The sequence below is a fragment of the Oncorhynchus tshawytscha genome, linkage group LG16 (assembly GCF_018296145.1).
Source record: "Oncorhynchus tshawytscha isolate Ot180627B linkage group LG16, Otsh_v2.0, whole genome shotgun sequence".
NCBI classification, from domain to species: domain Eukaryota; kingdom Metazoa; phylum Chordata; class Actinopteri; order Salmoniformes; family Salmonidae; genus Oncorhynchus; species Oncorhynchus tshawytscha.
The window spans coordinates 4,127,825-4,152,224 of record NC_056444.1 but is presented as its reverse complement, the minus strand read 5'-3'; the positions used below and the strand labels follow the sequence as shown (position 1 = coordinate 4,152,224).

The window sequence follows — 24,400 nt, the reverse complement described above, 5'->3', positions numbered from 1 at the left end:
ACCATCCTATATAACTACTGTCTATATACACCATCCTATATAACTACTGTCTATATACACCATCCTATATAACTACTGTCTATATACACCATCCTATATAACTACTGTCTATACACACCATCCTATATACCTACTGTCTATACACACCATCCTATATAACTACTGTCTATACACACCATCCTATATAACTACTGTCTATATACACCATCCTATATAACTACTGTCTATACACACCATCCTATATACCTACTGTCTATACACACCGTCCTGTATAACTACTGTTTATACACACCATTCAATATAACTACTGTCTATACACACCATCCTATATAACTACAGTATATACTGTCTATACACACCATCCTATATAACTACTGTCTATACTGTCTATACACACCATCCTATATAACTACTGTCTATACACACCATCCTGTATAACTACTGTCTATACTGTCTATACACACCATCCTATATAACTACTGTCTATACACACCATCCTATATAACTACTGTCTATACACACCATCCTATATAACTACTGTCTATACTGTCTATACACACCATCCTATATAACTACTGTCTATACACACCATCCTATATAACTACTGTCTATACACACCATCCTATATAACTACTGTCTATACACACCATCCTATATAACTACTGTCTATACTGTCTATACACACCATCCTATATAACTACTGTCTATACACACCATCCTATATAACTACTGTCTATATACACCATCCTATATATCTACTGTCTATACACACCATCCTATATAACTACTGTCTATACACACCATCCTATATAACTACTGTCTATACACACCATCCTATATAACTACTGTCTATACACATCATTCAATATAACTACTGTCTATACACACCATCCTATAGTTGAATACACCATTTAAACATTCAGAGTGTAGGTTGGAAAAATGTTATGAACCCCTCGGCTAATGACTTCTCCAAAACCTAATTGGAGTCAGGAGTCGGCTAACCTGGAGTCCAATCAAAGAGACAAGATTGGAGATGTTGGTTAGAGCTGCCTTGCCCTATAAAAACACTCTCCAAATCTGAGTTTGCTTATTCACAAGAAGCATTGCCTGATGTGAACCATCAAACAAAAAAGATCTCAGAAGATGAAGAATTGTTGACTGTTGGCATGAAGCTGGAAAGGGTTACAAAAGTATCTCTACAAGCCTTGATGTTAATCAGTCCACGGTAAGACAAATGGTCAATAAATGGAGAAAACTACTCTAAGCAAGAGTGGTGTTCATGGGAGAACACCACAGAAGAAGCCACTGAGTGGTGTTCATGGGAGAACACCACAGAAGAAGCCACTGAGTGGTGTTCATGGGAGAACACCACAGAAGAAGCCACTGAGTGGTGTTCATGGGAGAACACCACAGAAGAAGCCACTGAGTGGTGTTCATGGGAGAACACCACAGAAGAAGCCACTGAGTGGTGTTCATGGGAGAACACCACAGAAGAAGCCACTGAGTGGTGTTCATGGGAGAACACCACAGAAGAAGCCACTGAGTGGTGTTCATGGGAGAACACCACAGAAGAAGCCACTGAGTGGTGTTCATGGGAGAACACCACAGAAGAAGCCACTGAGTGGTGTTCATGGGAGAACACCACAGAAGAAGCCACTGAGTGGTGTTCATGGGAGAACACCACAGAAGAAGCCACTGCTGTCCAAAAAAAAACATTGCTGCACGTCTGAAGTTTGCAAAAGTGCACCTGGATGTTCCACAGCGCTACTGGCAAAATATTCTGTGGACAGATGAAACTACAGTTGAGTTGTTTGGAAGGAACACAAAACATTATTTTGGGAGAAAAAAAGGCACAGCACACCAACATCAAAACCTCCTCCCAACTGTCAAGTATGTTGGAGGGAGCATCGTGGTTTGGGGCTGCTTTGCTGCCTCAGGGCCTGGACAGCTTGCTATCATCGACAGATTTCCCAAGTTAATCAAGACATTTTGCAGGAGAATGTAAGGCTATCTGTCCGCCAATTGAAGCTGGACATCACCCATCAGTTGGGTGATGCAACAGGACAACGACCAAAAAAACACAGAAGTAAATCAACAACAGAATGGCTTCAACAGAAGAAAATACGCCTTCTGGAGTGTCTCAGTCAGAGTCCTGACCTCAACCAGATTGAGATGCTGTGGCATGACCTCAAGAGAGCAGTTCACACCAGACATCCCAAGAATATTGCTGAACTGAAACAGTTTTGTAAAGAGGAATGGTCCAAAATTCCTCCTGACCGTTGTGCCGGTCTGATCCACAACTACAGAAAAGTATATATATATAGACAGTATATGTTTGCGGTGGTGTGTATAGACAATCGACCAACAGCCTATCGACCAACAGCCTATCGACCAACAGCCTATCGACCAACAGCATATCGACCAACAGCATATCGACCAACAGCATATCGACCAACAGCCTATCGACCAACAGCCTATCGACCAACAGCCTATCGAGCAACAGCATATCGACCAACAGCCTATCGACCAACAGCCTATCGACCAACAGCCTATCGACCAACAGCCTATCGACCAACAGCCTATCGACCAACAGCCTATCGACCAATGAGGTCAGCCCTATACCATAGGTCAGTGGTCACCAACCTTTTCTCAGTCAAGATCACTTTCTGAGTCAAAAATCAAGATTGAGATTTTTCTTTACATTAACCTCAGACAAACAGTTCTGTAGGAATGAGGTTTGGGCAGTAGGCCTAATATATATCACAACATATTGGCTATGTGATTGATCCTGCCAATCATGTTCATTACACCAGATTATATTTCAAAACTCGAGCTTTGATAACAAAATTGATCAGTTGGTTTGGCACTTGTGAGGCACTGTGGAGCAGGCATTGAAATAATTAGCTTTTTATTTTACTGTTCTGTTGGTACCTGCTGCACCTGAAGGTCAACGAGGTCAAATCACGAGGTCATTGACCTTCAGGTTGAAAGGTCGGAGGTCTAGAAAGACGCCCGAGTTTCCGACTTGGAATTCCGAGCTGAACGACCGACCGTTCAAAACGATGTTACCCAACCGCCTCTCACGGTCCCTGCTCTCTCCTTCTTTTCCTCCGGTGAGACTGATCAGAGAGAGAGGGGACACGGTCTTCCACCTGCTCTCTCCTTCTTTTCCTCCGGTGAGACTGATCAGAGAGAGAGGGGACACGGTCTTCCACCTGCTCTCTCCTTCTTTTCCTCCGGTGAGACTGACCAGAGAGAGAGGGGACACGGTCTTCCACCTGCTCTCTCCTTCTTTTCCTCCGGTGAGACTGACCAGAGAGAGAGGGGACACGGTCTTCCACCTACTCTCTCCTTCTTTTCCTCCGGTGAGACTGATCAGAGAGAGAGGGGACACGGTCTTCCACCTACTCTCTCCTTCTTTTCCTCCGGTGAGACTGATCAGAGAGAGAGGGGACACGGTCTTCCACCTGCTCTCTCCTTCTTTTCCTCCGGTGAGACTGATCAGAGAGGGAGGGGACACGGTCTTCCACCTGCTCTCTCCTTCTTTTCCTCCGGTGAGACTGACCAGAGAGAGAGGGGACACGGTCTTCCACCTGCTCTCTCCTTCTTTTCCTCCGGTGAGACTGACCAGAGAGAGAGGGGACACGGTCTTCCACCTACTCTCTCCTTCTTTTCCTCCGGTGAGACTGATCAGAGAGAGAGGGGACACGGTCTTCCACCTACTCTCTCCTTCTTTTCCTCCGGTGAGACTGATCAGAGAGAGAGGGGACACGGTCTTCCACCTGCTCTCTCCTTCTTTTCCTCCGGTGAGACTGATCAGAGAGAGAGGGGACACGGTCTTCCACCTGCTCTCTCCTTCTTTTCCTCCGGTGAGACTGATCAGAGAGAGAGGGGACACGGTCTTCCACCTACTCTCTCCTTCTTTTCCTCCGGTGAGACTGATCAGAGAGAGAAGGGACACGGTCTTCCACCTGCTCTCTCCTTCTTTTCCTCCGGTGAGACTGATCAGAGAGAGAGGGGACACGGTCTTCCACCTACTCTCTCCTTCTTTTCCTCCGGTGAGACTGACCAGAGAGAGGGACACGGTCTTCCACCTGCTCTCTCCTTCTTTTCCTCCGGTGAGACTGATCAGAGAGAGAGGGGACACGGTCTTCCACCTGCTCTCTCCTTCTTTTCCTCCGGTGAGACTGATCAGAGAGAGAGGGGACACGGTCTTCCACCTGCTCTCTCCTTCTTTTCCTCCGGTGAGACTGATCAGAGAGAGAGGGGACACGGTCTTCCACCTGCTCTCTCCTTCTTTTCCTCCGGTGAGACTGATCAGAGAGAGAGGGGACACGGTCTTCCACCTGCTCTCGCCTTCTTTTCCTCCGGTGAGACTGATCAGAGAGAGAGGGACACGGTCTTCCACCTGCTCTCTCCTTCTTTTCCTCCGGTGAGACTGATCAGAGAGAGAGGGGACACGGTCTTCCACCTGCTCTCTCCTTCTTTTCCTCCGGTGAGACTGATCAGAGAGAGAGGGACACGGTCTTCCACCTGCTCTCTCCTTCTTTTCCTCCGGTGAGACTGATCAGAGAGAGAGGGACACGGTCTTCCACCTGCTCTCTCCTTATTTTCCTCCGGTGAGACTGATCAGAGAGAGAGGGGACACGGTCTTCCACCTGCTCTCTCCTTCTTTTCCTCTGGTGAGACTGATCAGAGAGAGAGGGGACACGGTCTTCTACCTGCTCTCTCCTTCTTTTCCTCCGGTGAGACTGATCAGAGAGAGAGGGGACACGGTCTTCCACCTGCTTTCTCCTTCTTTTCCTCCGGTGAGACTGACCAGAGAGAGAGGGGACACGGTCTTCCACCTGCTCTCTCCTTCTTTTCCTCCGGTGAGACTGATCAGAGAGAGAGGGGACACAGTCTTCCACCTCATGGTGGAACTCGAGTCGCACCACATCTGCCTCATGCACAAACTCATGTTGTTCCTGTGACCAGAGAGAGAGGGGACACGGTCTTCCACCTGATGGTGAAACTCGAGTCGCACCACATCTGCCTCGTGCACAAACTCATGTTGTTCCTGTGACCAGAGAAAGTTAAATATTCCTTGATATTAAAATGGACAGGACGAGCTGCTAATAATGATAAAACGCAGGGCTGTCGATACCTGGCTACTGACTCACTGCAGCTGCAGCCCGAGTGGAAGTACGAAGAAGAGCGTTTTGTAATAGTGTTGAATAAAAACAGTGACAGAGCTGAATATAAACTTAAACATGAACTCAGTCATATAACAGCTTTTTGCTGGATTCGTTGACAGTCTCTCTGTGGTTTTAAAAAACATTCAGTCTGACGTAGGCTAGTAGCCTATTAAACTGTGGTCAGGGTCATGGAAGCTCTGTAGCCACGGTGATTTGAGCTATCCGATTGGACGCTCTGTAGCCACGGTGATTTGAGCTATCCGATTGGAAGCTCTGTAGCCACGGTGATTTGAGCTATCCGATTGGACGCTCTGTAGCCACGGTGATTTTAGCTATCCGATTGGGCAGACCAGTAGGTGCACTCGATTTAGTCACAGATTTGCCGGTCCGCCGGGAATGCGGAGTTTGTCGCACGGGAACACTTTACCCGGTGCGCAGGACCTTTGAATCAAGTGCACCTTCCAGCACCAGCTCAACATGATTTTAAAAAAGGAGCGCTAGCCTAAATCGTTCGTAGGCTTTTGGTGATCGACTAGGAATGCCGTGAAAATCGTCTAGGAATGCCGTGAAGATCGTCTAGGAATACCGTGAAGATCGTCTAGGAATACCGTGAAGATCGACTTGGAATGCCGTGAAGATCGTCTAGGAATGCCGTGAAAATCGTCTAGGAATACCGTGAAGATCGACTAGGAATGCCGTGAAGATCGTCTAGGAATACCGTGAAGATCGTCTAGGAATACCGTGAAGATCGTCTAGGAATGCCGTGAAGATCGTCTAGGAATACCGTGAAAATCGTCTAGGAATACCGTGAAGATCGACTAGGAATGCCGTGAAGATCGTCTAGGAATACCGTGAAGATCGACTAGGAATGCCGTGAAGATCGTCTAGGAATACCGTGAAGATCGTCTAGGAATACCATGAAGATCGTCTAGGAATGCCGTGAAGATCGTCTAGGAATACCGTGAAGATCGTCTAGGAATACCGTGAAGATTGACTAGGAATGCCGTGAAAATCGTCTAGGAATGCCGTGAAGATCGTCTAGGAATACCGTGAAGATCGTCTAGGAATACCGTGAAGATCGACTAGGAATGCCGTGAAGATCGTCTAGGAATACCGTGAAGATCGTCTAGGAATACCGTGAAGATCGACTAGGAATGCCGTGAAGATCGTCTAGGAATACCGTGAAGATCGACTAGGAATGCCGTGAAGATCGACTAGGAATACCGTGAAGATCGACTAGGAATACCGTGAAGATCGACTAGGAATACCGTGAAGATCGACGAGGAATACCGTGAAAATCGACTAGGAATACCGTAAAGATCGACTAGGAATACCGTGAAGATTGACTAGGAATACCGTGAAGATCGACTAGGAATACCGTGATCGCGATCGACCGGTTAGCGACCACTGCCATAAATCATTTTGCAAAAATCTTTCAGACCCATGTAGGTATATATAAAAGAGTGAATACATTGAATTTGGCTTAAAACTGCATAGAAACGCATCAAATAGCACATTCAGAAATGGCAAAACCAACAGTAAAATAAAATATATGGTTTGAAGTGTCTGTCCTATATATTATCAGTGAGATCGAACACACCTCAAGAATAACACATATTTAACCCCTTATATTTTTGTTGTCGCAAAACTACTTCCATTCATTTGTTAAAACCGGTACCGTGTTACCTACAGACGAGACCCATGACACCGGTGGAGGCCGGCCGTAGAGCAAAACCACAACGTGAGAGTCTTCTCTTTCCATCGTGGGGTCATATCAGTTTGTAGGCCAAACCACTCAAACGCTACAGACAACAGCATATCGGCGGCACTTCAGACTCAGATGCTGAAGGCCGGACATGAGACACAGCCTATACAGCAACAACAAAATATATATATCACTAAACAGACAGATTTTGACGTCAATCGACTCTAAGACACACTTTATGTTTCCATCCTATGACCTCTTCAGTCCATTCTACTGCCAATGTGATGAAAGAAACATACAGGAACTCAAATCCTTCTGTTCACCTGATTTAGAATTCCTCACAATCAAATGTAGACCGCATTATCTACCAAGAGAATTCTCTTCGATTATAATCACAGCCGTATATATCCCCCCCCAAGCAGACACATCGATGGCTCTGAACGAACTTTATTTAACTCTCTGCAAACTGGAAACAATTTATCCGGAGGCTGCATTCATTGTAGCTGGGGATTTTAACAAGGCTAATCTGAAAACAAGACTCCCTAAATTTTATCAGCATATCGATTGCGCAACCAGGGGTGGAAAGACCTTGGATCATTGTTACTCTAACTTCCGCGACGCATACAAGGCCCTGCCCCGCCCCCCTTTCGGAAAAGCTGACCACGACTCCATTTTGTTGATCCCTGCCTACAGACAGAAACTAAAACAAGAAGCTCCCACGCTGAGGTCTGTCCAACGCTGGTCCGACCAAGCTGACTCCACACTCCAAGACTGCTTCCATCACGTGGACTGGGAGATGTTTCGTATTGCGTCAGACAACAACATTGACGAATACGCTGATTCGGTGTGCAAGTTCATTAGAACGTGCGTTGAAGATGTCGTTCCCATAGCAACGATTAAAACATTCCCTAACCAGAAACCGTGGATTGATGGCAGCATTCGTGTGGAACTGAAGGCGCGAACCACTGCTTTTAATCAGGGCAAGGTGTCTGGTAACATGACTGAATACAAACAGTGCAGCTATTCCCTCCGCAAGGCTATCAAACAAGCTAAGCGCCAGTACAGAGACAAAGTAGAATCTCAATTCAACGGCTCAGACACAAGAGGCATGTGGCAGGGTCTACAGTCAATCACGGACTACAGGAAGAAACCCAGCCCAGTCACGGACCAGGATGTCTTGCTCCCAGGCAGACTAAATAACTTTTTGCCCGCTTTGAGGACAATACAGTGCCACTGACACGGCCTGCAACGAAAACATGCGGTCTCTCCTTCACTGCAGCCGAAGTGAGTAAGACATTTAAACGTGTTAACCCTCGCAAGGCTGCAGGCCCAGACGGCATCCCCAGGCGCGCCCTCAGAGCATACGCAGACCAGCTGGCCGGTGTGTTTACGGACATATTCAACCAATCCCTATACCAGTCTGCTGTTCCCACATGCTTCAAGAGGGCCACCATTGTTCCTGTTCCCAAGAAAGCTAAGGTAACTGAGCTAAACGACTACCGCCCCGTAGCACTCACATCCGTCATCATGAAGTGCTTTGAGAGACTAGTCAAGGACCATATCACCTCCACCCTACCTGACACCCTTGACCCACTCCAATTTGCTTACCGCCCAAATAGGTCCACAGACGATGCAATCTCAACCACACTGCACACTACCCTAACCCATCTGGACAAGAGGAATACCTATGTGAGAATGCTGTTCATCGACTACAGCTCGGCATTCAACACCATAGTACCCTCCAAGCTCGTCATCAAGCTCGAGACCCTGGGTCTCGACCCCGCCCTGTGCAACTGGGTACTGGACTTCCTGACGGGCCGCCCCCAGGTGGTGAGGGTAGGCAACAACATCTCCTCCCCGCTGATCCTCAACACTGGGGCCCCACAAGGGTGCGTTCTGAGCCCTCTCCTGTACTCCCTGGTCACCCACGACTGCGTGGCCACGCACGCCTCCAACTCAATCATCAAGTTTGCGGACGACACAACAGTGGTAGGCTTGATTACCAACAACGACGAGACGGCCTACAGGGAGGAGGTGAGGGCCCTCGGAGTGTGGTGTCAGGAAAATAACCTCACACTCAACGTCAACAAAACTAAGGAGATGATTGTGGACTTCAGGAAACAGCAGAGGGAACACCCCCATCCACATCGATGGAACAGTAGTGGAGAGGGTAGCAAGTTTTAAGTTCCTCGGCATACACATCACAGACAAACTGAATTGGTCCACTCACACAGACAGCATCGTGAGGAAGGCGCAGCAGCGCCTCTTCAACCTCAGGAGGCTGAAGAAATTCGGCTTGTCACCAAAAGCACTCACAAACTTCTACAGATGCACAATCGAGAGCATCCTGGCGGGCTGTATCACCGCCTGGTATGGCAACTGCACTGCCCTCAACCGTAAGGCTCTCCAGAGGGTAGTGAGGTCTGCACAACGCATCACCGGGGGCAAACTACCTGCCCTCCAGGACACCTACACCACCCGATGCTACAGGAAGGCCATAAAGATCATCAAGGACATCAACCACCCGAGCCACTGCCTGTTCACCCCGCTGTCATCCAGAAGGCGAGGTCAGTACAGGTGCATCAAAGCCGGGACCGAGAGACTGAAAAACAGCTTCTATCTCAAGGCCATCAGACTGTTAAACAGCCACCACTAACATTGAGTGGCTACTGCCAACACACTGTCAATGACACTGACTCTACTCCAGCCACTTTAATCATGGGAATTGATGGGAAATGATGTAAATATATCACTAGCCACTTTAAACAATGCTACCTTATATAATGTTACTTACCCTACATTATTCATCTCATATGCATACGTAGATACTGTACTCTATATCATCGACTGCATCCTTATGTAATACATGTATCACTAGCCACTTTAACTATGCCACTTGGTTTACATACTCATCTCATATGTATATACTGTACTCGATATCATCTACTGTATCTTGCCTATGCTGCTCTGTACCATCACTCATTCATATATCCTTATGTACATATTCTTTATCCCCTTACACTGTGTATAAGACAGTAGTTTTTTTTTGGAATTGTTAGTTAGATTACTTGTTCGTTATTCCTGCATTGTCGGAACTAGAAGCACAAGCATTTCGCTACACTCGCATTAACATCTGCTAACCATGTGTATGTGACAAATAAAATTTGATTTGATTTGATGTTTGTCTATGGAGATTGCACGGCTGTGTGCTCGATTTTATACACCTGTCAGCAACGGGTGTGGCCCAATCCACTCATTTGAAGGGTGGTCCACATGCTTTTGTAAATATAGTGTACATATACATTAAGTATACAATAATATACACGTATACACGTCAGGTAGCCTAGTGGTTAGAGCGTTGGACTAGTAACCGAATGGTTGCAAGATCGAATCCCTGAGCTGACAAGGTAAGAGAGTTCTCCTATGGGGACAGCCGAACCCTTTAGGAACCCTTTGTTATGTGTGTGTGTGTGTGTGTGTAGGGTTGAGGGTTGTGTGTATCTGTGTCTGCGTGCATGTGCGGGGTTGAGGGCTGTGTGTGTGTGTGTGTGTTTACATTGATTCACAGATCATTAACATTCCTATGCAACACATTCTGAATAGAAACCAACTGACCCAAACACTCTCCCATAGTCTAACATACAAACAGCAACACACAGAGGTGGTCTCTCTCACAGCTGTATCTTCTTGGATGAGTAGTAAATCAGGTTTATGCCAGTCCACATCATCATCATCATAACATTAGCAGTTGTGTGGCTCAGGGAGTTTACAGAGCAGACACACACACACACACACACACACACACACACACACACACACACACACACACACACACACACACACACACACACACAGTGGGGAGAACAAGTATTTTATACACTGCCGATTTTGCAGGTTTTCCTACTTACATAGATAGCATGTAGAGGTCTGTAATTTTTATCATAGGTGCAAATTAATAATGCAAATTAATTACTTTAAAAAATCATACAATGTGATTTTCTGGATTTTTGTTTTAGATTCCGTCTCTCACAGTTGAAGTGTACCTATGATAAAAATGACAGACCTCTACATGCTTTGTAAGTAGGAAAACCTGCAAAATCAGCAGTGTATCAAATACTTGTTCTCCCCACAGTGTATATATATATATATATATAAACTATGACTGAGTGAGAAGGGCTGGGCTCCCAGAGACAACTGTGGGAATAATTAACACTAAATAATAAAAACCTCATTTCCCAGGGGGCCATGCAGCAACAGGCTTGGCCAAGAAGCAGAGCTGTAGTCTGTCATGCTGTCAGCGCTCAGCTAAAGAGCAGTGACCAAAACCGCACGCAGAGGTTCAACTCCTTCAGCACCAATGACACGCAGCGGTTCAACTCTTTGAGCACCAATGACACGATAGAGTATGTGTGTGTGAGAGAGAGAGAATGTGTGTGTTGACCTAATCTAACCTTAACGTCACTACAGAAAGACGACAGTCTCCCTGTGAACCATCCATTTCCACTAGAGGTCCACCGATTAATCGGAAAGGCCGATTTCAAGTTTTCATAACAATCGGAAATCTGTATTTTTGGACACGGATTTGGCCGATTGAAAAAAAATATATATATTTTTATTATCATTTATTTTTTTACACCTTTATTTAACCAGGTAGGCCAGTTGAGAACAAGTTCTCATTTACAACTGAGATCTGGCCAAGATAAAGCATAGCAGTGCGAATAATATAGTCTGTCATGTCTCCACAAGTAGTATGCGGTTGACCAACACACTGAACTTAGGTCAAGTAGTATGAGGTTGAACAACACACTGAACTTAGGTCAAGTAGTATGAGATTTTATTTTTATTTTTTTATTTAACCTTTATTTAACCAGGTAGGCCAGTTGAGAACAAGTTCTCATTTACAACTGAGATCTGGCCAAGATAAAGCAAAGCAGCGCGAAAAAAACGTCCAGAGTAGTGATGCTAGTCGGGCGGGCGGGTGCGGGCAGCGATCGGTTGAAGAGCATGCATTTGGTTTTACTAGCGTTTAAGAGCAGTTGGAGGCCATGGAAGGAGAGTTGTATGGCATCAGAGAACCACCAGCAGCAAGAGCAACATCATTGATATATACAGAGAAGAGAGTCGGCCCGAGAATTGAACCCTGTGGCACCCCCATCGAGACTGCCATAGGTCCGGCAGGGGGTGCTGAGATGTTGGCCGGGTAGGGGTCGCCAGGTGGAAAGCATGGCCAGCCGTAGAGAAATGCTTAATGACATTTTCGATTATTGTGGATTTATCGGTGGTGACAGTGTTTCCTATCCTCAGTGCAGTGGGCAGCTGGGAGGAGGTGCTCTTATTCTCCATGGACTTTACAGTGTCCCAAAACATTTTGGAATTAGTGCTACAGGATGCAAATTTCCTAACTGACTGTGTGTATTGGTTCCTGACTTCCCTGAAAAGTTGTACATCGCGGGGACTATTTGAAGCTAGTGCTGTACGCCACAGGATGTTTTTGTGCTGGTCAAGTGCAGTCAAGTCTGGAGTGAACCAAGGGCTATATCTGTTCTTAGTTCAATTATTTTTGAAAGGGGCATGCTGTCCATGGTACAGCTGGGAGCTGAGGGGGGTCTATAACAAGCGGCAAAAGTGAGGGACTAATTTCTTGAGAGATGGATCTTTAAAAGTAGAAGCTCAAACTGTTTGGGCATAGACCTGGATAGATTGCAATTCCGCCCCCTTTAGCAGTTCTGTCTTGACGGGAAAATGTTGTAATTGGGGATGGAAATTTCAGAATTTTTGGAGGCCTTCCTAAACCAGGATTCAGACATGGCAAGGACATCATCATCATAAATGTAATCTGTAGCCTCATAAACTGAATGGTTTCCCCAGTTAAAGTGGGAGGACCACACAACATGTCATCACTTAACCCCAAGTTTACTTGATGGTTATTAACTCTATATTTCCGCATAAAGGCGTTTCCAACACCATTTCTCGCATAATACATTTTACACAAAAAGATCCCACCATGTTGAAAGAAAAAAATGATCTGTCGACCTTGTATAAAATTGTACCCAAACATCCTGTTTCCATCACAGCTGTCGTCATTTTTTATTTATTTATTCGGTATGACTTTACTAACTGTGGATGGAAACATGATTACTGTTCTGCTGGACTTTTTTCTGTTATGAAAATCTCTGGTGTTGGTATGCAACAAGTCTTCTAAGTTATATTACATTACGTTATATTACAAAATGTTATAGAAAATTACATAATGTTATATTACAATGTTATATTATATAATGTAATATTATATTACAAAATGTTATATTACATAATATTATATTACATTACAGAGTGTTATATTATATAATATAATGTTACGTTACATAATGTTATATAATATTACATATTGTTATATTATATAATGTTATATTATATTACAGAATGATATATTATATTTCATATTGCTATATTATATAATGTTATATTATGTTACGGAATGATATATTATATTACATATTATTATATTATATTACATATTATTATATTATATTACATATTGTTATATTATATAATGTTATATTATATTACACATTATTATATTATATTACATATTATATTATATTACATATTATTATATTACATATTGTTATATTATATAATGTTATATTATATTACATATTATTATATTATATTACATATTATTATATTATATTACATATTATATTACATATTATTATATTATATATTACTATATTATATTACATATTGCTATATTATATTACATATTATTATATTATATATTACTATATTATATTACACATTATTATATTATATTACATATTATTATATTGTATTACATATTGTTAAATTATATTACATATTGTTATATTATATTACATATTATTATATTGTATTACATATTGTTAAATTATATTAAATATTGTTATATTATATAATGCTATGTTACATAATGTTATATTACATAATATTATATCATGATTTATTCAACCTCTGAATGCTCGGCTATGAAAAGCCAACTGACATTTACTGACATTTACTCCTGCGGTGCTGACCTGTTGCACCCTCTACAACCTCAGGGAATATTATTTGACCCTGCTGGTCATCTATAACTTTTGAACATATTGAAGAACAATCTGAGTCGTCCTACTGCCCAGAGCCTCCATTAGTCAGGAGTAACGACCGCTAGTTTGAGTCGTCCTACTGCCCAGAGCCTCCATTAGTCAGGAATAACGACAGCTAGTTTGAGTCGTCCTACTGCCCAGAGCCTCCATTAGTCAGGAGTAACGACAGCTAGTCGTCCTACTGCCCAGAGCCTCCATTAGTCAGGAGTAACGACAGCTAGTCGTCCTACTGCCCAGAGCCTCCATTAGTCAGGAGTAACGACAGCTAGTCGTCCTACTGCCCAGAGCCTCCATTAGTCAGGAGTAACGACAGCTAGTTTGAGTCGTCCTACTGCCCAGAGCCTCCATTAGTCAGGAGTAACGACAGCTAGTTTGAGTCGTCCTACTGCCCAGAGCCTCCATTAGTCAGGAGTAATACAGAACACAGGCATTCAATTACCCAACAAACATATTCTCGGATACATATACTAACACAACCACACAACTATTCTAAAGGCCCAACACTGATCACACACATTCAGACTGTTACTTAATTTGCATGTGTGTGTGTGAGGATTTAAATGTGTGTGTGTGTCTCTTAATCATGAGTGAAGGGGTATATCTATGCACAGGAAGGCTGTGGGTGGGGAGGGGGACTTCCCAGGGAGAGGCAGTTCCTCACCAGGCAGGCCTCCAGGGAGAGGCAGCTCCTCACCAGGCAGGCCCTCACCAGGCAGGCCCCCAGGGAGAAGCAGTTCCTCACCAGGCAGGCCCTCACCAGGCAGGCCCCCAGGGAGAAGCAGTTCCTCACCAGGCAGGCCCTCACCAGGCAGGCCCCCAGGGAGAAGCAGTTCCTCACCAGGCAGGCCCTCACCAGGCAGGCCCCGGGAGAAGCAGCTCCTCACCAGGCAGGCCTCCAGGGAGAGGCAGTTCCTCACCAGGCAGGCCCCCAGGGAGAGGCAGTTCCTCACGAGGCAGGCCCCCAGGGAGAGGCAGTTCCTCACCAGGCAGGCCCCCAGGGAGAGGCAGCTCCTCACCAGGCAGGCCCCCAGGGAGAGGCAGCTCCTCACCAGGCAGGCCTCCGGGGGAGAGGCAGCTCCTCACCAGGCAGGCCCACAGGGAGAGGCAGCTCCTCACCAGGCAGGCCCCCAGGGAGAGGCAGTTCCTCACCAGGCAGGCCCCCAGGGAGAGGCAGTTCCTCACCAGGCAGGTCTATAAGCCCTGGGTGAATAGAGCTGTATTTGCAGGCTCCCCACACAGACACACTGCACATTGAGCTGACAGTCACTCCCCCATTGTCCAGTCACTGAGATTAAACAGAGGGCCATCACTGAGGCTAAACCACCTGCAAGAAGGAGGGAGAGGGGGAATGAAGGGCAGGATACTCACTGTTAGTCGTAGTTTCGTTAAAAGCCGTTTTTTGTCCGTTCCAGCCTTTGTCGTCCATCTGTAGAGCCGCGTCGGACGAAGAGAGGAGAGAGAGTTGGAGGGAAAAGAGAGATGTAAGCATTGAGAGAAAGGAGAGGAGAAGACGGATTTAACACAAAAGATTTTGCACGCATGTCAGGCAAGTTCCTTTCCACTACAACGAGACGATGGTTCGGAAACTAAGAAAAAACGCTGGACTAACTAACTGTCTGTCTTATAGCCAAATACTGACGTGGGGGGGGGTGTGAGTGTCCAAATACTGACGTAGGGGGTGAGTGTCCAAATACTGACGTAGGGGGGTGAGTGTCCAAATACTGACGTAGGGGGGTGAGTGTCCAAATACTGACGTAGGGGGGTGAGTGTCCAAATACTGACGTAGGGGGTGAGTGTCCAAATACTGACGTAGGGGGGAGTGAGTGTCCAAATACTGACGTAGGGGGTGAGTGTCCAAATACTGACGTAGGGGGGTGTGAGTGTCCACTTTACCTTCAATTGAATGGTTTAATTTATCTGTGTTATTTATCTGTGTTATTTATCTGTGTTATTTATCTGTGTTATTTATCTGTGTTATTTATCTGTGTTATTTATCTGTGTTATTTATCTGTGTTATTTATCTGTGTTATTTATCTGTGTTATTTATCTGTGTGTGTCTGAGGCCCTGTGTGGTTGTCAAGTTACATAGCACTGGTCTGGAGATGGGACTTCTGTAACGAGATACAGACAAATTAAGTGTGTTGACTTAGATTACACAGAGATGATCTGTGTGTTGACTGAGTTACACAGAGAAGATCTGTGTGAGTTACACAGAGAAGATCTGTGTGTTGACTGACTGAATTACACAGAGATGATCTGTGTGTTGACTGAGTTACACAGAGAAGATCTGTGTGTTGACTGAGTGGATTACACAGAGATGATCTGTGTGTTGACTGAGTTACACAGAGAAGATCTGTGTGAGTTACACAGAGAAGATCTGTGTGTTGACTGACTGAATTACACAGAGATGATCTGTGTGTTGACTGAGTTACACAGAGAAGATCTGACGTTGACTGACTGAGTTACACAGAGAGGATCTGTGTGTTGACTGAGTTACACAGAGAAGATATGTGTGTTGACTGACTGAGTTACACAGAGAAGATCTGTGTGTTGACTGACTGAATTACACAGAGATGATCTGTGTGTTGACTGACTGAGTTACACAGAGAAGATCTGTGTGTTGACTGACTGGATTACACAGATATGATCTGTGTGTTGACTGAGTTACACAGAGAAGATCTGTGTGTTGACTGAGTTACACAGAGAAGATATGTGTGTTGACTGACTGAGTTACACAGAGAAGATCTGTGTGTTGACTGACTGAATTACACAGAGATGATCTGTGTGTTGACTGACTGAGTTACACAGAGAAGATCTGTGTGTTGACTGACTGGATTACACAGAGATGATCTGTGTGTTGACTGAGTTACACAGAGAAGATCTGTGTGAGTTACACAGAGAAGATCTGTGTGTTGACTGACTGAATTACACAGAGATGATCTGTGTGTTGACTGAGTTACACAGAGAAGATCTGACGTTGACTGACTGAGTTACACAGAGAGGATCTGTGTGTTGACTGAGTTACACAGAGAAGATCTGTGTGTTGACTGACTGAATTACACAGAGATGATCTGTGTGTTGACTGACTGAATTACACAGAGATGATCTGTGTGTTGACTGACTGAGTTACACAGAGAAGATCTGTGTGTTGACTGACTGGATTACACAGAGATGATCTGTGTGTTGACTGAGTTACACAGAGAAGATCTGTGTGTTGACTGACTGAATTACACAGAGATGATCTGTGTGTTGACTGAGTTACACAGAGAAGATCTGACGTTGACTGACTGAGTTACACAGAGAGGATCTGTGTGTTGACTGAGTTACACAGAGAAGATATGTGTGTTGACTGACTGAGTTACACAGAGAAGATCTGTGTGTTGACTGACTGAGTTACACAGAGAAGATCTGTGTGTTGACTGAGTGGATTACACAGAGATGATCTGTGTGTTGACTGAGTTACACAGAGAAGATCTGACGTTGACTGACTGAGTTACACAGAGAAGATCTGTGTGTTGACTGAGTTACACAGAGAAGATATGTGTGTTTTGACTGAGTTACACAGAGAAGATCTGTGTGTTGACTGAGTTACATGAATAGACATCTCTTCAGCTGTCAAACCAATGATTAACACATCCCTTCAAACTGTTCTGCCTAAGATAACTCAGAAATGAGTTACGGTGGCTATGTACTGTGATGATCTGTCTGGGGGATAAACCAGGGGCTGGTCTTTAGTGTACAAGCTGATTAACACAGAGGTGTTAGGAGTTGGAGAGAGATAGAGAGAGAGAGAGGGAGAGGGAGGGAGAGGGAGAGAGAGAGGAGAGAGAGAGAGAGAGAGAGAGAGGAGAGAGGGAGAGAGGGAGAGAGAGAGGGAGAGGGAGAGGGAGAGAGGGAGAGGGAGAGGGAGAGAGAGAGAGAGGGAGGGAGAGGGAGAGGGAGAGGGAGAGGGAGGGAGGGAGAGGGGAGAGGGAGAGAGAGGGAGGGAGAGAGAGAGGGAGAGAGGGAGAGAGATAGGGAGAGAGAGAGAGAGAGAGAGAGAGAGAGAGAGAGAGAGAGAGGGGCTGAGGATGAGCAACTCAACAGAGCAGAATATATTCACACAGACATCATCCCATTATATACACAAGAAGTCATAAGGAATGAATGTTTCAGAAGCCAGCTACACGTTTGCAGTAGTCTCTTTTGTAAGCAGTGTTTCAAGGTCCTCAGGAGCTTTATGTATGTTTATAAATGTGCTGTAAACACGTGTGTTATAAACATGTGTAAAACATGTTATAAATCTGTTAGGAGGGCAGGTGGAGGCCTTGAATCCCAGCTGAAGTAATGTTTAAAGAGGAGTTAGAAGTTATAGATCGTATAGATGTTAGATGTTATAGATGTTAGATGGTATAGATGTTAGATGTTATAGATGTTAGATGGTATAGATGTTAGATGTTATAGATGTGTTATAGATGTGAGCCAGATTAAATAGATGTGTTATAGATGTGTTATAGATGTTATAGATGTGTTATAGATGTTAGATGTTATAGATGTTATAGATATTATAGATGTTAATGTTATAGATGTGTTATAGATGTTAATGTTATGGATGTTATAGATTTTTAGATGTTATAGATGTTATAGATGTTAATGTTATAGATGTGTTATAGATGTTAATGTTATGGATGTTATAGATTTTAGATGTTGTAGATGTTATAGATATTATAGATGTTATAGATGTGTTATAGATGTTAATGTTATAGATGTTATATGTTAGATGATATAGATGTTATAGATGTGTTATAGATGTTAATGTTATAGATGTTCGATGTTATAGATGATATAGATGTTATAGATATTATAGATGTGTTATAGGTGTTAGATGTTATAGATGTTAGATTTTATGATATAGATGTTATAGATGTTATATATGCGTTATAGATATTAGATGTGTTATAGATATTATATATTTATAGATATTATACATTTGATAATATAGATGTGTTATAGATTTATAAATATAGATGTTTTGATATTATATATGTGTTTAGAAGTTATAGATGTTAATGTTATAGATGTTAGATGTTATAGATATTATAGATGTTATAGATGTTATAGATATTATAGATGTTATAGATATATTATAGACGTTATATATGTGTTATATATACTATAGATGTTATAGATATTATAGATGTTATAGATATTATAGATGTGTTATAGATGTTAGATATTATAGATGTTATAGATATTATAGATATATTATAGACGTTATATATGTGTTATATATACTATAGATGTTATAGATATTATAGATGTTATAGATGTTATAGATATATTATAGATGTTATAGATATTATAGATATATTATAGAAGTGTTATAGATGTTATAGATATTATAGATGTTATAGATATTATAGATGTGTTATAGATGTTATAGATATTATAGATGTGTTATAGATGTTAGATATTATAGATGTTAAATATGTTATTGATATATTATAGATGTGTTATAGATGAGTTATAGATGTTATAGATGTGTCATAGATGTGTTATAGATGTTATAGATATTATAGATGTGTTATAGATGTTAGATATTATAGATGTTAAATATGTTATTGATATATTATAGATGAGTTATAGATGTTATAGATGTGTCATAGATGTGTTATAGATGTTATAGATATTATAGATGTGTTATAGATGTTAGATGTTATAGATGTTATAGATGTGTTATAGATGTTAGATGTTATAGATGTTATAGATTTGTTTTTGATGTTAGATGTTATAGATGTTATAGATGTGTTATAGATGTTATAGATGTGTTATAGATGTTAGATGTTATAGATGTTATAGATGTGTTATAGATGTTAGATGTTATAGATGTGTTATAGATGTTAGATGTGATAGATGTTAGATGTTATAGATGTGTTATATATGTTAGATGTTATAGATGTTATAAATGTGTTGTTATAGATGTTGGATGTTATAGATGTGTTATAGATGTTAGATGTTATAGATGTGTTATAGATGTTAGATGTTATAGATGTGGTATGGATGTTATATGTTATAGATGTGAAAGATAATATAGATGTGTTATAGATGTAATAGATGTTAGCTGTTATAGATGTGTTATAGATGTAATAGATGTTAGCTGTTATAGATGTGTTATAGATGTTAGCTGTGTTATGGATGTTAGATGTTATAGATGTGTTATAGATGTTAGATGTGTTATAGATATTAGATGTTATAGATGTGTTATAGATGTTAGATGTGATGGTTGTTATAAATGTGTTGTTATAGATGTTATAGATGAGAAAGATGTGTTATAGATGTTAGATGTTATAGATGTGTTATAGATGTTAGATGTGTTATAGGTTTTAGATGTGTTATAGGTTTTAGATGTGTTATAGATGATATATGTTATAGATGTTAGATGTGATAGATGTTATACATGTGTTGTTGTAGATGTTAGATGTTATAGATGTGTTATAGATGTTATAGATGTGTTATAGATGTTAGATGTTATAGATGTGTTATATATGTTAGATGTGATAGATGTGTTATAGGTGTTAGATGTGATAGACGTGTTATATATGTTAGATGGTATAGATGTTAGATGTTATAGATGATAGATGTGTTATAGATGTTATAGATGATAAAGATGTGTTATAGATGTTAGATGTGTTATAGGTGTTAGATGTTATAGATGTGGTATGTATGTTATAGATGTTATAAATGTGTTGTTATAGATGTTAGATGTTATAGATGTGGTATAGATATTATAGATGTTATAGATATTATAGATATATTATAGACGTTATATATGTGTTATATATACTATAGATGTTATAGATATTATAGATGTTATAGATGTTATAGATATATTATAGATGTTATAGATATTATAGATATATTATAGAAGTGTTATAGATGTTATAGATATTATAGATGTTATAGATATTATAGATGTGTTATAGATGTTATAGATATTATAGATGTGTTATAGATGTTAGATATTATAGATGTTAAATATGTTATTGATATATTATAGATGTGTTATAGATGAGTTATAGATGTTATAGATGTGTCATAGATGTGTTATAGATGTTATAGATATTATAGATGTGTTATAGATGTTAGATATTATAGATGTTAAATATGTTATTGATATATTATAGATGAGTTATAGATGTTATAGATGTGTCATAGATGTGTTATAGATGTTATAGATATTATAGATGTGTTATAGATGTTAGATATTATAGATGTTAAATATGTTATTGATATATTATAGATGTGTTATAGATGTTACAGAGGTTAGATGTTATAGATGTGTAATAGATGTGTTATGGATGTTATAGATGTTATGGATGTTAGATGTTATAGATATTACAGATGTATTATAGATGTTAGATGGTATAGATGTGTTATAGATGTAATAGATGTTAAATGTTATAGATCTTAGATTTTATAGATGTTAGATGTGTTATAGATGCTGGATGTGTTATCGATGTTAGATGTGTGACAGATGTTCGATGTGTTATAGATATTAGATGTGTTATAGATATTAGATGTGTTATAGATATTATAGATGTTATATGTTATGTGTTAGATGTTATGGATGTTATAGATGTTAGATATGTTATAGATGTTATAAATGTTTTAGATGTGTTATATATGTTATAGATGTTATAGATGTAATATATGTTAGATTTGTTATAAATGTTATAGATGTGTTATATATGATATATGTGTTATAGATATTAGATGTGTTATAGATATTATATGTTAGATATGCATTATAGATGTTAGATGTTATAAATGTTTTAGATGTGTTATATATGTTAGATATGTTATGGATGTTATAGATGTTATGGATGTTATAAATGTTATAGATGTGTTATAGATGTTAGATGTGTTATAGATGTTATAGATGATAGATGTTATAGATGTGTTATAGATGTCAGATGTGATAGATGTTATAGATGTGGTATAGATGTTAGATGTGTTATAGATGTTATAGATGATAGATGTTATAGATGTGTTATAGATGTCAGATGTTATAAATGTGTTGTTATAGATGTTAGATGTTATAGATGTATTATAGATGTTATAGATGTGTTATAGATGTTAGATGTTATAGATGTATTATAGATGTTATAGATGTGTTATAGATGTTATAGATGTATTATAGATGTTATAGATGTGTTATAGATGTTAGATGTTATAGATGTTAGATGTTATAGATGTGTTATAGATGTTAGATGTTATAGATGTTATAGATTTGTTTTTGATGTTAGATGTTATAGATGTTATAGATGTGTTATAGATGTTATAGATGTGTTATAGATGTTAGATGTTATAGATGTTATAGATGTGTTATAGATGCTAGATGTTATAGATGTGTTATAGATGTTAGATGTGATAGATGTTAGATGTTATGGATGTGTTATATATGTTAGATGTTATAGATGTTATAAATGTGTTGTTATAGATGTTGGATGTTATAGATGTGTTATAGATGTTAGATGTTATAGATGTGTTATAGATGTTAGATGTTATAGATGTGGTATGGATGTTATATGTTATAGATGTGAAAGATAATATAGATGTGTTATAGATGTAATAGATGTTAGCTGTTATAGATGTGTTATAGATGTAATAGATGTTAGCTGTTATAGATGTGTTATAGATGTTAGCTGTGTTATGGATGTTAGATGTTATAGATGTGTTATAGATGTTAGATGTGTTATAGATATTAGATGTTATAGATGTGTTATAGATGTTAGATGTGATGGTTGTTATAAATGTGTTGTTATAGATGTTATAGATGAGAAAGATGTGTTATAGATGTTAGATGTTATAGATGTGTTATAGATGTTAGATGTGTTATAGGTTTTAGATGTGTTATAGGTTTTAGATGTGTTATAGATGATATATGTTATAGATGTTAGATGTGATAGATGTTATACATGTGTTGTTGTAGATGTTAGATGTTATAGATGTGTTATAGATGTTATAGATGTGTTATAGATGTTAGATGTTATAGATGTGTTATATATGTTAGATGTGATAGATGTGTTATAGGTGTTAGATGTGATAGACGTGTTATATATGTTAGATGGTATAGATGTTAGATGTTATAGATGATAGATGTGTTATAGATGTTATAGATGATAAAGATGTGTTATAGATGTTAGATGTGTTATAGGTGTTAGATGTTATAGATGTGGTATGTATGTTATAGATGTTATAAATGTGTTGTTATAGATGTTAGATGTTATAGATGTGGTATAGATGTTATAGATGTTATAGATGTGTTATAGATGTTAGATGTTATAGATGTGGTATTGATGTTAGATGTTATAGATGTTATAAATGTGTTGTTATAGATGTTAGAGATGTGGTATAGATGTTATAGATGATAAAGATGTGTTATAGATGTTAGATGTTATAGATGTGCTATAGATGTTAGATGTGTTATAGGTGTTAGATGTGTTATAGATGTTAGATGTGATGGTTGTTATAAATGTGTTGTTATAGATGTTAGATGTTATAGATGTGTTAGATGTTATAGATGATATAGATGTGTTATAGATGTTAGATGTTATAGATGTGCTATAGATGTTAGATGTGATAGATGTGTTATAGGTGTTAGATGTTATAGATCTTAGATGTGATAGATGTGTTATATATGTTAGATGGTATAGATGTTAGATGTTATAGATGTGTTATAGATGTTATAGATGAAAGATGTGTTATAGATGTTATAGATGATAAAGATGTGTTATAGATGTTAGATGTGTTATATGTGTTAGATGTTATAGATGTGGTATGGATGTTATAGATGTTAGAAATGTGTTGTAATGGATGTTAGATGTTATAGATGTGGTAGAGACGTTATAGATGGTATAGATGTGCTATAGATGTTATAGATGATAAAGATGTGTTATAGATGTTATAGATGTGTTATAGATGTTAGATGTTATAAATGTTATAGATGTTAGATGTGTTATAGATGTTATAGATGATAAAGATGTGTTATAGATGTTAGATGTTATAAATGTTATAGGTGTTAGATGTTATAGATGTTATAGACGATAAAGATGTGTTATAGATGTTAGATGTGTTATAGATGTTATAGATGTGTTATAGATGTTAGATGTTATAAATGTTACAGATGTTAGATGTTATAAATGTTATAGATGTGTTATAGATGTTAGATGTGTTATAGATGTTATAGATGTTAGATGTTATAGATGTGCTATAGATGTTAGATGTGTTATAGGTGTTAGATTTGTTATAGATGTTAGATGTGTTATAGATGTTAGATGTGTTATAGATGTTAGATGTGTTATAGATGTTAGATGTTATAGATGTGTTATAGATGTTAGATGTTATAGATGTGT

The 24,400-nt window shown here is 39.9% G+C and overlaps 1 protein-coding gene across 2 annotated transcripts in view; it reads right to left on the bottom strand.

The window, feature by feature from the left end:
• stau2 (staufen double-stranded RNA binding protein 2) overlaps positions 1-24,400 on the bottom strand; it is a 307,502-nt gene that overhangs the window by 166,845 nt on the left and 116,257 nt on the right. For both annotated transcript variants that reach the window (XM_042298686.1, XM_042298685.1), the window contains one exon: positions 15,375-15,432. In XM_042298686.1, the coding sequence (XP_042154620.1) occupies positions 15,375-15,432 (58 nt within the window). The remainder of the gene's footprint in view (positions 1-15,374; positions 15,433-24,400) is intronic.